This window comes from Branchiostoma floridae, chromosome 15, assembly GCF_000003815.2.
Source record: "Branchiostoma floridae strain S238N-H82 chromosome 15, Bfl_VNyyK, whole genome shotgun sequence".
Taxonomy (NCBI): Eukaryota; Metazoa; Chordata; class Leptocardii; order Amphioxiformes; family Branchiostomatidae; genus Branchiostoma; species Branchiostoma floridae.
The window spans coordinates 21438510-21451377 of NC_049993.1; the positions used below are offsets into that span (position 1 = coordinate 21438510).

At 46.4% G+C, this 12868-nt stretch overlaps 2 protein-coding genes across 2 annotated transcripts in view; both read right to left on the reverse strand.

Moving 5' to 3' along the window:
* Window positions 1-10655, reverse strand: part of LOC118432541 (WD repeat-containing protein 78-like) — an 11256-nt gene extending 601 nt beyond the window's left edge. Inside the window, exons 1-10 of the mRNA XM_035844161.1 lie at window positions 10538-10655; window positions 8943-9237; window positions 5858-5937; window positions 5308-5417; window positions 4561-4742; window positions 3977-4084; window positions 2181-2250; window positions 1944-2078; window positions 1205-1335; window positions 884-1029 (exon numbers count right to left, since the gene is read on the reverse strand). Of these exons, the coding sequence (XP_035700054.1) occupies window positions 884-1029; window positions 1205-1335; window positions 1944-2078; window positions 2181-2250; window positions 3977-4084; window positions 4561-4742; window positions 5308-5417; window positions 5858-5937; window positions 8943-9237; window positions 10538-10584 (1304 nt within the window). The 5' untranslated portion in view covers window positions 10585-10655. The remainder of the gene's footprint in view (window positions 1-883; window positions 1030-1204; window positions 1336-1943; window positions 2079-2180; window positions 2251-3976; window positions 4085-4560; window positions 4743-5307; window positions 5418-5857; window positions 5938-8942; window positions 9238-10537) is intronic.
* The window catches only part of LOC118431676 (WD repeat-containing protein 78-like), a gene marked incomplete at its 5' end in the record, with an annotated part of 25289 nt that overhangs the window by 5940 nt on the left and 6481 nt on the right, over window positions 1-12868 (reverse strand). The window lies entirely within an intron of this gene.

The window sequence follows — 12868 nt, forward strand, 5'->3', positions numbered from 1 at the left end:
TTGTCATGCCCCGGTACTCGGTACGTACCCGTGAGTTCGTCCCTGCCCCTGTACTCGGTACGTACCTGTGAGTTCGTCCATGCCCCAGTACGTACCTGTGAGTTCGTCCATGCCCCTGTACGTACCCGTGAGTTCGTCCATGCCCCGGTACGTACCCGTGAGTTCGTCCATGCCCCTGTACTCGGTACGGACCTGTGAGTTTGTCCATGCCCCGGTACTCGGTACGTACCTGTGAGTTCGTCCATGCCCCAGTACGTACCTGTGAGTTCGTCCATGCCCCTGTACGTACCTGTGAGTTCGTCCATGCCCCGGTACTCGGTACGTACCTGTGAGTTCGTCCATGCCCCTGTACTCGGTACGTACCCGTGAGTTTGTCCATGCCCCTGTACTCGGTACGTACCCGTGAGTTCGTCCATGCCCCTGTACGTACCTGTGAGTTCGTCCATGCCCCGGTACTCGGTACGTACCTGTGAGTTCGTCCATGCCCCTGTACTCGGTACGTACCTGTGAGTTCGTCCATGCCCCTGTACTCGGTACGTACCTGTGAGTTCGTCCATGCCCCGGTACGTACCTGTGAGTTCGTCCATGCCCCTGTACTCGGTACGTACCTGTGAGTTCGTCCATGCCCCGGTACTCGGTACGTACCCGTGAGTTCGTCCATGCCCCTGTACTCGGTACGTACCTGTGAGTTCGTCCATGCCCCGGTACGTACCTGTGAGTTCGTCCATGCCCCTGTACTCGGTACGTACCTGTGAGTTCGTCCATGCCCCAGTACGTACCTGTGAGTTCGTCCATGCCCCTGTACTCGGTACGTACCTGTGAGTTCGTCCATGCCCCGGTACGTACCTGTGAGTTCGTCCATGCCCCTGTACTCGGTACGTACCTGTGAGTTCGTCCATGCCCCTGTAAGTTGTTTGGGTACTGACCTGTGAGTTCGTCCATGCCCCTGTAAGCTGCCTGTTTGGGCTGAAAGATGTTTTGCACAACGACCCTCTCCATAACAAACAAGTCGTGCTGCAGACTCTCCGTCTGGAATACAACAACAAAACAGTCTACAAACAGAGCATAAACAGCACATAAACAGTACGGCATGCCCATAAACAGCACAAAAACAGCACCAGAAAAGCATTAACCGTGCATACCGAAATAAAGCACAAAAGTAGCACCAGAACAAGACCCCTCCCATGACCTTGCAGAGCCTGACCTTGAGAATGGGATGGTCGGCATCGTCCATGACGGTCCCCTCCGTCTCCGGCGGGGCCTGCGGCGCGGGCGTCTCCGCCATCTCAAACTGCGACACCTGCACGCTGGAGCCCATCATGCTCGCACGGCTCTCTGGAACACAGCGGGCATTTCAGCGAAACAGGCTGTGGTTGGCTAGTGGTCATGTGAGCTGGGAGACAGGCTGTCATTGGCTAGTGGTCATGTGATGTAGGAACCATGTTATGATTGGCTAAGTGGTCACCTGGGAATGTTGTGGTTGGTTTGTGGTCATGTGTTTTAGGTAAACTATAACAAATGAGTAAGTGAACATGATTGGTTTAAAGTGCCACTGTGCCCAGACAGCACGGACCCCCGTTGAATGGACCCCTCCAATGCCTGCCCCCCGTGCCCTGTGACTCACCCCTCCCGCTGTGCCCTGACAGCGCAGAGCCCTGCCGCATGGACCCCTCCACTGACCCCCCTGTGCCCAGACCCCCCTGTGCCCAGACCCCCCTGTGCCCTGACCCCCCTGTGCCCTGACCCCCCTGTGACTCACCCCTCCCGCTCTGCCCAGAAAGAGCCGACCCGTCTCATGGACCCCTCCACTGACCCCCTGTGCCCTGACCCCCTGTGCCCTGACCCCCCTGTGCCCTGACCCCCCTGTGCCCTGACCCCCCTGTGCCCTGACCCCCCTGTGCCCAGACCCCCCTGTGCCCTGTCCCCCCTGTGCCCAGACTCACCCCTGCCGCTCTGCCCAGAAAGCGCAGACCCCTGCCTCATGGACCCCTCCACCGACACCTCCTCCAGGTCTGCCTTCCTGCTGGTGGGTCTGCTGATGGTCAGGTCCTGATCCGCATCCCCCTCACCGGACTTCTCTGGAGGGCGGGAAACGGTTGGCATGACAACCATGTAACTTGGGGGAGGGAAGGCATTGGCATGATTAAATATGCTTTTTGTTGTGTTCCACTGCGTCTTACCTTTGTCCTTGGCTGCCAGGTCCTGATACGTGTCATGCATGTCCCACTCGGAGGCATTGATGCCGGTGTCCTGAAGCACAATAAACAATACATCATCATCACATGCAGGTTACTGAAGCACAGTAAACAATACATCATCACATGCAGGTATTGAGATGTACCATAAAGTAACTCAAGCAACTGGATACGATTTTAGATCAGTCAGATGTTTCATGTGGCATTCACTTTATTAATAACCTTTCATCCATTTACAATGGCCAGATCTTATCATGGAAGCTCATCTGTGTTGGTAGTATTAGTAATCAAATTCTAAACTTTCTTTTAACACAAAAATTACATGGATCAAACTTTCAATGACCACTGTAGCCGTCTTCAGGATCAATACTGATGACCAATCACTTCAGAATATAAACTCACGAGAGTTAGAAACACATGATATCATTAACGCATGATCTTACGGATACGTGACATCAACAATTGGTTGAGCAGATCTGTTGAAGAGCAGGTTTTACACAACACAGAGCTGCAGTCAAGGAATAGTGCCAAAAATAGTGCAGGCACTACTTGCAATTTGTGCTGTACAATACTATTTTGCCTGGACATTCATGTGGTAATTCTGAGGAAGTTGCAGCAAAGAAACAGTACAGGACCAGCACACAATACCCAGGCATTGATGCATGTGCCTGCAACTTTCTTGCATGTATGGCTGCTAAATGTCAGGTAGTTACAGCAGTAGATATGGTTACTTACGTGATGTCGGGTAGTTACAGCAGTAGATATGGTTACTTACGTGATGTCGGGTAGTTACAGCAGTAGATATGGTTACTTACGTGATGTCAGGTAGTTAAAGCAGTAGATATGGTTACTTACGTGATGTCAGGTAGTTACAACAGTAGAAACGGTTACTTACGTGATGTCAGGTAGTTACAGCAGTAGATATGGTTACTTACGTGATGTCAGGTAGTTACAGCAGTAGATATGGTTACTTACGTGATGTCAGGTAGTTACAGCAGTAGATATGGGTACTTATGTGATGTCAGGTAGTTACAGCAGTAGATACATGGTTACTTACGTAATGTCAGGTAGTTACAGCAGTAGATATGGTTACTTATGTGATGTTGGGTAGTTACAGCAGTAGATATGGTTACTTACGTGATGTTGGGTAGTTACAGCAGTAGATATGGTTACTTACGTGATGTCAGGTAGTTACAGCAGTAGATATGGTTACTTACGTGATGTCGGGTAGTTACAGCAGTAGATATGGTTACTTACGTGATGTCGGGTAGTTACAGCAGTAGATATGGTTACTTACGTGATGTTGGGTAGTTACAGCAGTAGATATGGTTACTTACGTGATGTCGGGTAGTTACAGCAGTAGAAACGGTTACTTACGTGATGTCGGGTAGTTACAGCAGTAGATATGGTTACTTACGTGATGTCGGGTAGTTACAGCAGTAGATATGGTTACTTACGTGATGTCGGGTAGTTACAGCAGTAGATATGGTTACTTATGTGATGTTGGGTAGTTACAGCAGTAGATATGGTTACTTACGTGATGTTGGGTAGTTACAGCAGTAGATATGGTTACTTACGTGATGTCAGGTAGTTACAGCAGTAGATATGGTTACTTACGTGATGTCGGGTAGTTACAGCAGTAGATATGGTTACTTACGTGATGTTGGGTAGTTACAGCAGTAGATATGGTTACTTACGTGATGTCGGGTAGTTACAGCAGTAGATATGGTTACTTACGTGATGTTGGGTAGTTACAGCAGTAGAAACAGTAAATGACTCACGATCAGCTCCACTTTGTCTGCCTGCACTTCCTTGTTTTTGGGTGCATCGTTGAAGGTCTGCATCCCCCGCTCCATATAACGGTCGTTCCCCACCCGGTTCTTACACAGCTGGGAAAATGGACAAAATCACATCAGCAAAATCTGAACATGTCGGGGAGATAACGCTGGGGTAGGCTGAGAAAGTGCAAGTAATGTAAGGAAGTGAAAGTCAGGGTTGGATAAGTCCACTAGCCCTATTGTCCAGGGCAAGTGAAATAGCACATCGGGCAAGCTCATGTCCTACCCCCTTGGGCAAGTAAGATTTTTCAATGAGTGAGATTTTGATATGCTTGTTACTTTTCACAGTCATGGCATCAAGCAATGGTCAACATAGAAATGTAGTGCCAATAATAAAAGAATTCCATTGCTGGAAGTGAAAATGCATAGAAAAAAGTTATTTGAATTTCGGGCAAGTGAAATTTATTTCGGGGAAGTACATAAAAAATTTACGTAAAAGTGAATTTTAGAAAACCTGTCCAACCCTGCAAAGTGATGATATAGGCTGAGAAAGAAGCCTGGAAAGCTGACTGTGCTCTGTGTCTCACCTCCTTGTATTTGTCGTTCCTGGCCCGGATGGCGTCGGCATTCTCGCTGTCGTTAGCGACGCACGTCCCCACCAGATCCAGGATCCAGATCGTGTCGCTCTCCGTCAGTCGGATCGGCACCGAGCAGTCCAGATCAGCTTCTGTCAGAATCTCTCTCACTTCCTCACGCCGCGTCTTCACGCCTAACAAACAAACAAACAAACAAACAAAGTCATCCTCCATTAGAACCTCCCTCACTTCCTCAGGGCGCGTCTTCAAGCCTGAACAAAGTACTAAGCACATTTTCTTAATCACAAAAATTTGTGTCTTCACGCCTTGACAAAATGAGCTATTCTAATGTTATGGATGGAGTTGTGCTCTCTATTTCATGTAAAACTGCAGTAAGAGTTTCATGTAGGAAACTGATACTATATATTGGCTGTAAGTTCACATTGCTCATTTGTGTCTTCCCTGTCGTGACTTCCTGGACAGCTCAGCACAAGGTCATAACTTACTGGACAGCCCAGGGCAAGGTCATGACTTACTGGACAGCCCAGGGCAAGGTCATGACTTACGGGACAGCCCAGCGGCAAGGGCATGACTTAATGGACAGCCCAGGGGCAAGGTCATGACTTACGGGACAGCCCATGGCAAGGTCGTGACTTAAGTTACAGGACAGCCCAGGGGCAAGGTCATGACTTACGGGACAGCCCATGGCAAGGTCGTGACTTAAGTTACAGGACAGCCCAGGGCAAGGTCATGACTTACTGGACAGTCCAGCGGCAAGGTCGTGACCCGCCTCAGAGATTTCGTCACCAAAGGACTGGTCTGTCGCTGTGGACTGTCCAGAGATCCGCGAGACGCTGCCCATCACCGACCTGGAACAGAAAAGTCAATCCTGAACATACAGACCATGCCCACGTCATTCTGGCCACACCTACATCATAGCTCAGTTATCTCTGTAGGTACATACTGGCCACACCTACATCATATCTCAGTTATCTCTGTAGGTACATACTGGCCACACCTACATCATATCTCAGTTATCTCTGTAGGTACATACTGGCCACACCTACATCGTATCTCAGTTATCTCTGTAGGTACATACTGGCCACACCTACATCATATCTCAGTTATCTATGTAGGAATAAGAACTAGACACAGAACATCACACCCAGTTATTATGTAAATTACACAGCAGAAACTAAAAAGACGTGTCGACTCGTGTTTCATGTCTTGTTCCCAAGATGGGAGAAAGGAGCTGCAGAGATTCTGCTTTGGCCTGTAGTTTCCATGACAACTTGAGTTTGCTAGTCACCTTGAGAAAGGCGCTCCGAACACGCTGGCCGTTCCTGTGCCAGTCTGGTAGATGGAAGCCTGCGACATGAAGTCTGTCGGCTGAACAACAAACAAACAAACAGACAAACAAGTCATTTCAGGAGTTAGTCAGGGGATGAAAGTTGTAAATGAAAGTGATAGCTGATCAGGGGCATGAGTCAAGATTTCTCATTGGCAGGGCTTTAGCCAGCTCGAGATTTTTTTCCGTCAGCCAATTCCCATTGACGGAAAATTCCTGTCAAGAATCTTTTTTTTTCCGTCATCGCGTAAAAATTTCCGTCATTGACTGCAAAAATGTCTACCTCGTCCGATATAAATGTTGTCATTGGGAGAAAATATGACACCACGCTGACGTTTTGTAATAATGTGAACAGTAAAACATCGTTTCTTTGCGTTTTCCCCGCAAAAACACGGCGCTAAAATCAACTCGCGGGGTATGCAAATCTAACATTACATATTCTCAATACGCACTGTTGATTGGTTGATCGTAACATCTGGAGGGGCGTCTCCTCAGATCCCGCCCTCTGATTGGTAAAGCTATGGATACCGACCCACGATGCACTGCGCGCACCAGCGTTCAAATATTTTATTTGTTTGAAAATGTTACATTTGTAAAGGCAGGAGAACGCTATATTTTTCTATAACACGACAATTTTCTAATTAAGAACACAATTACTGAAAGACTCTTTTGAGAAAACATGCATTCATATACGGATTTATGGTGCATTTGGGGGAATTTTGGCGTTCAATTAACCCGGAAGTGTGCCAACAACAACGTGGCGTGGGTATCTCATCTGTGTCGCTGCAAAATTAGCGTTTTCTCGTCAAAACAAAAACAAAATTCCCGCTGAAGAGAACCGTGCAACATTTTAGATCCTAAAGAAACTCCAAAACAGGGCAGGTAGGGTTATCCTGGGCTGCGACTTGTACACACCCAGTGAAACCATTATGCATACACTTGGATGGACCCCCGTGGTGGACATCCTTAAGAGGAATAAAGCGGTACTTGTTTTCAAGGCATTGAACGGAATGTCCCCTCCCCACATTTCAGGCCTATTCACAGAGCTAAGGGGGGTTCATTCCCACAACACACGACTCAGAGCACAGGGTGGACTACAACTACCCAAAGCTCATCTTCAGTACAAAAAGAAATCCCTTTCATGTAGTGGTGCGGTATTATGGAACTCACTTCCAGCTAGAGTAAAAGCAGCAGCCTCTGTTGAGTCTTTTAAACACATGTATAAAAAGGAATGCCTTACCACTTAAAGGCATACTACGGGATTTTTTAACAAAACAAAAAGTAGCTTTTCCTACTTTTTCTTTACATTGTTAGCTCAATCAACCCTATAGCATTGCATACCAATATTCATGGAGAGATGCTGCGACATCAATGCACCACATAAGCATGTATAAAAATTGTGATCTTCCAAGAAACAGATGGGCACAGGCTGGTTACTGCCTCTGTGTGTTGTTGTTTCTTGCTTATCAGCCTGGCTTCCCAGTGGGGGGCCAATTGACAGTTCCTCTGAGTACAGTAGACTAGCTTTCTGTACAAGGTTTCTTGCAGTTTTGAAGGGAATATGACCTTAGCTTGTTGATATCCTACAAAATAGACTAATAAGTTCATGATTATATGCTATTTTAGAATGATTAGATATAGGTGTTTCCAAAGAAGATCTCCATTGTGTTCTTTATCTGCAGTCTGCCATGCATGTGCTAACTGATTACCCCACCACGGGGGACCTACCGGTGGCAAGCAAGACCTGGAGGGTGTAACTTGGGGGGACACAAGGTTACAGGGTGCCTAGAGCGGAATGTTTGTAGGCTAATCCTTTACGTTGCAAACGTGAAATAATGACACAAAAGTGTCAAAAAGTGACAAAAAGTAGTAGTAAATCTGATATTTCTTAATTCTAGAATATTTCAAATTTGAGCGCAAAAAACTGCGTAGTATGCCTTTAACAGTTTATTTTGTTTTGTTTATAAATCATTGATATGCAAATTCCATTCTACCTTATTTACTTTACTTATCATCATGAGTTTGCTTGTATTGGCTGTATGTATTTTCTTTGGCTTGTTGTATTATACTTTATGTTTGATGTATTTAAGTGTTTTGAACCTTTGTTTTATGATGTAACGCAGGGCACATTGAAAACCGCCGTAGTGGCGATATGTCGTCCCTGGCTAAATAAATAAATGAAATGAAATGAAATGTTTTTGATCAAACTATTTGTGGATAGCATGATGTGCCGGTTCAGTTTAGCTGCGACTGGCACCTTGCGTTGTCGCAAGCGGCGCGGCTGGGCGAGCGAAAATTATAATTTGTACGGCCAGCCCCGGCACGCTAGCGTACAAGTTAGGTTTTGACGAGTGTCAAGATTCCAAACAAAGTTCGTAGAATGCACTGTTCTTGGAGTGAGACCTTGAAAAACGGGTTTTTAATGAGATTATCGTATGCAAAAGGGTGCCGACACACAATCGTCAACAATCATGACAATAGCAAAACAAACAGTGTGTGGCTTTCTGACAATGGGCTGTCCGGGCGTCCCCAAGCCGTAGCTTCCCTCTTTCCAACTTGGCCTTCTTGCTTCAATCAACGATTTTTTTTCCGTCAAGGTTGACGGATTGGTTGAATTTTTTTTCCGTCAGACGCAGCAAATTTCCGTCAATTGACGGAAAAACGGACGCTGGCTAAAGCCCTGCTCATTGGCCAAACAGCTGTAGAGAACAGAGCTGATGTAACAAGATTTCTGACTGGCTGATCAGGGAACAGAGCTCATGTAAAAAGATTTCTGATTGGCTGATCAGGGAACAGAGCTCATGTAAAAAGACTTCTGACTGGCTGATCAGGGAACAGAGCTCATGTAAAAAGATTTCTGATTGGCTGATCAGGGAACAGAGCTGATGTAAAAAGATTTCTGACTGGCTGATCAGGGAACAGAGCTGATGTAAAAAGATTTCTGACTGGCTGATCAGGGAATAGGGCTGTTGTAACAAGATTCCTGATTGGCTGAACAGGAACAGAGCTACTGTAAGGAGCCATCTGATAGGCCAGATGTATTTACCGTTCCCACGGAGCTTGAGTCGGCCCCGCCCTGCCCGAACAGTTTGCTGCCAGAGTGGTGCGGCGCGTTCGGGTCCACGATCAGCAGCGGCTGCGGAGTCACGTCGTTTCCGGCGTCGTCAAGGACAACCACGTTCGGCCCCTTGCTGCGCTGCGTCACCCCGCCCTTCCCATCATCCAACACCACGCTCTTCTTGCTGGTCGACCCCGCAACCTGGCTGCGCGTGGAGCCCACCATCATGGAGCTCTTAGTGTGCTGGAACGTGCTGCGCAGCATGCTCTTCTGGGGGGCACCCCTAAATAAACAAACAAACAAACAACAAATAAACACATAATCATGGAGCTCTTGGTGTGCTGGAACGTGCTGCGCAGCATGCTCTTCTGGGGGGCACCCCTAAATAAACAAACAAACAAACAACAAATAAACACATAAGCACAGCTCTGTGTACGGTCCCAAAATCACAGCTATGTGTACGGTCCCAGAATCACAGCTCTGTGTACGGTCCCACAATCACAGCTCTGTGTATGGTCCCAAAATCACAGCTCTGTGTACGGTCCCAGAATCACAGCTCTGTGTACGGTCCGAGAATCACAGCTCTGTGTACGGTCCCACAATCACAGCTCTGTGTATGGTCCCAGAATCACAGCTCTGTGTACGGTCCCACAATCACAGCTCTGTGTACGGTCCCAAAATCACAGCTCTGTGTACGGTTCCACAATCACAGCTCTGTGTACGGTCCCACAATCACAGCTCTGTGTATGGTCCCAGAATCACAGCTATGTGTACGGTCCCAAAATTCACAGCTCTGTGTACGGTCCCACAATCACAGCTCTGTGTACGGTCCCACAATCACAGCTCTGTGTACGGTCCCACAATCACAGCTCTGTGTATGGTCCCAGAATCACAGCTATGTGTACGGTCCCAAAATCACAGCTCTGTGTACGGTCCCACAATCACAGCTCTGTGTACGGTCCCATAATCACAGCTCTGTGTATGGTCCCATAATCACAGCTCTCTGTACGGTCCCAAAATTCACAGCTCTGTGTACGGTCCCACAATCACAGCTCTGTGTACGGTCCCAAAATCACAGCTCTGTGTACGGTCCCAGAATCACAGCTCTGTGTACGGTCCCATAATCACAGCTCTCTGTACGGTCCCAAAATCACAGCTCTGTGTACGGTCCCAGAATCACAGCTCTGTGTACGGTCCCATAATCACAGCTCTCTGTACGGTCCCATAATCACAGCTATGTGTACGGTCCCACAATCACAGCTCTGTGTACGGTCCCATAATCACAGCTCTGTGTACGGTCCCATAATCACAGCTATGTGTACGGTCCCACAATCACAGCTCTGTGTACGGTCCCAGAATCACAGCTCTGTGTACCATCCCAGTTGGTTATGTGTCTGTTCTAAATTCCAACGCCGTTCAGGCTACCATTTTGTGTATGTCTGTTTAATATGTTGAATCAAAAAGGAAAGGAAAGGATGTTTCTCACTTCGCCCCCCTCCCCCTTTGGTGCCACTACGCTAGGGAACTGAAGTTCGATCTCGATCCAAGAGAATGAAAATAAGAAAATCTCGGCATTTCTTTACCCTGCCATGCTGGGCGCCTTACTCCTTCCTTTAGCCGACGCTGACATCCTGTAAAACTCCAGAAAGGGCCACAGACGTCTTCACGAAACCGCTAGAAGTCGGGAAAGCTAATGTTGATGTTGCTAAGAGCACCCGCATAAATTAACTGTTGAGGTCAATAGTTTGAGAAGTAAGCGAACCTCTCATTGGTCAGTTCAATCTGCCGCATTGAGTCGGGTTTCTTCCTGTCTTGATACAACTAGAGATATTTTCAAAGTGAACGTTATAAATTTTGTTACGCATAATATTTAGAGCCCAACAGAAGCAATTACGTGGAAAATTTGCATTTTATACTGTAGATGGAAGACACCAAATATCCAGCCTAGTGATCAGCCATCCAATCACAGCAGGCGTAACAACCTAATAATCATGTAAATAACATCCGGGTCACCTTTGCTATCCCATAATATTATTCAACATGGCGGAGGTATAGTCGGAAAATTTCCATTTGACGAATTTTTGTGAAAATTTTTACATTTTAGTGAAATTTTACCGGTAGTTTGGACCTGAACGGTTTTGTAGGGGGTTACATTCGATAATCTGCCGTTCTGCGGGCGGAAAGGCGCCGATGAGGCTCGTAGTTTGCGCCCGACATGTCCGGCGTTTCCACTTTCGCCCGCCTAGTATTTTGAACTTTTCTTTGACATTTCCGTTTTTCCCGTCTGAGGTGATCTTTTCAGCACTTTGATTAACAGCTGATGTGTCGTTTTTGTTTTCCAGACCGTTCCGGGAGATTCGAGTCCAGGTAAGAATTGTTTGGTGCGATTTACTCACTTTTCGTCAATATGCAAATAAGGCGGGGACCCGGTTCCTACCTTAGTCGGCAAAAAGCTGATTTGTTCAGGAAGTAATGATTTTGGAGGGAAGTGCGGCGTCAGGCTTACACGTAGGCGGGCTACCGACAGATTTCCGTGCCGAAGTTGTCTTGGTTGTCTTTTGTTTTTGTGAAATGATCGCTTTTCTGAATTGTGCCGCTGATTAATTATTCATGAGCCCCGTCCGCAGTGGACTATCCTTATTCGGGACGCTGGGCAAACCAACATTTTCGTGCGCGCGCGTCAAACTCACTTACCAAAGACTTAAAGCCAGGAGACGCTCCTTATTAGAGCTCGTCGCTTTGCCGTGTCTTCTTACAGTTTGGCGTTTTCGGTTCGACGTTTCTCGAGAAAAGAAAGGTGTAACAGACATGGTTTTATGCACGAAAATTTTACTTTGTATGTTTATATACTGTTCAAAGTTGAAAACACAGATAGGTATTTTGACCAACTCTCCAAGAGGAATCTACCGTTTTTTTTTAATATGTGTTCAGTATTCGACTTAGTTCAATAACCTTAATGTTTTTGTAACAAGTTATGGCATTTTAATTCTTACAACTTCATTTGATAATTGCATGTCTGAACCACTGCTGAATCTTACTGTGGTTTCGCCACCATCAGCACAGGTGTTTGTAAACCTGTTTTGAGGGCAACAAGTCCTTAATGTAATACTTATATCTAATTGCAATTATACTTGCCAAATAATCATCAGGCAGACAACCCAAGTTGGAAGTAGTTGGTAAAGATTTATGGTTCAGATTTCACACTTCCGGCATGTGAAAATGGTTGGTTGTTTATTAAAGCAAATTGTAGAGTCTAATTCACATGTTAGGTTGGAAAATGAAGTTCTCATGTTATAGGCTTCACTCAGTTTCGTTGCCTTTCGGTATGTAAGAAAAAAAAGGTTTGACGATGTTCACGTGTTCCTTACCATTTCTAACATTTTTGTGGTCTTGCTGTTTGCTGTTTTCAATGTTGCTGAGAGTCATACTGTCTCTATGTGATTCTTTAGTTATACCATCTTATGATAAATCTATCCAGATATGGAGCTTGTACTCTTCAGTACACACCTGGTGTGTTATGCTGGTCCAACAAGAAAAATGGTTTTATGCCGTTACACTGCGAGTTTAACCATGGTTACCATTACAGAGTCGGACCATGAGTTTAACCCTGTGGTTACCATGGTTACCGTTTTAGAGTCGGACCGTGAGTTTAACCCTGTGGTTACCATGGTTACCGTTTTAGAGTCAGACCGTGAGTTTAACCCTGTGGTTACCATGGTTACCGTTTTAGAGTCGGACCGTGAGTTTAACCCTGTGGTTACCATGGTTACAGTTACAGAGTCGGACCATGAGTTTAAGTTTTAACCCTGTGGTTACCATGGTTAACGTTACAGAGTTGGACCATGAGTTTAACCCTGTGGTTACCATGGTTACAGTTACAGAGTCGGACCATGAGTTTAAGTTTTAACCCTGTG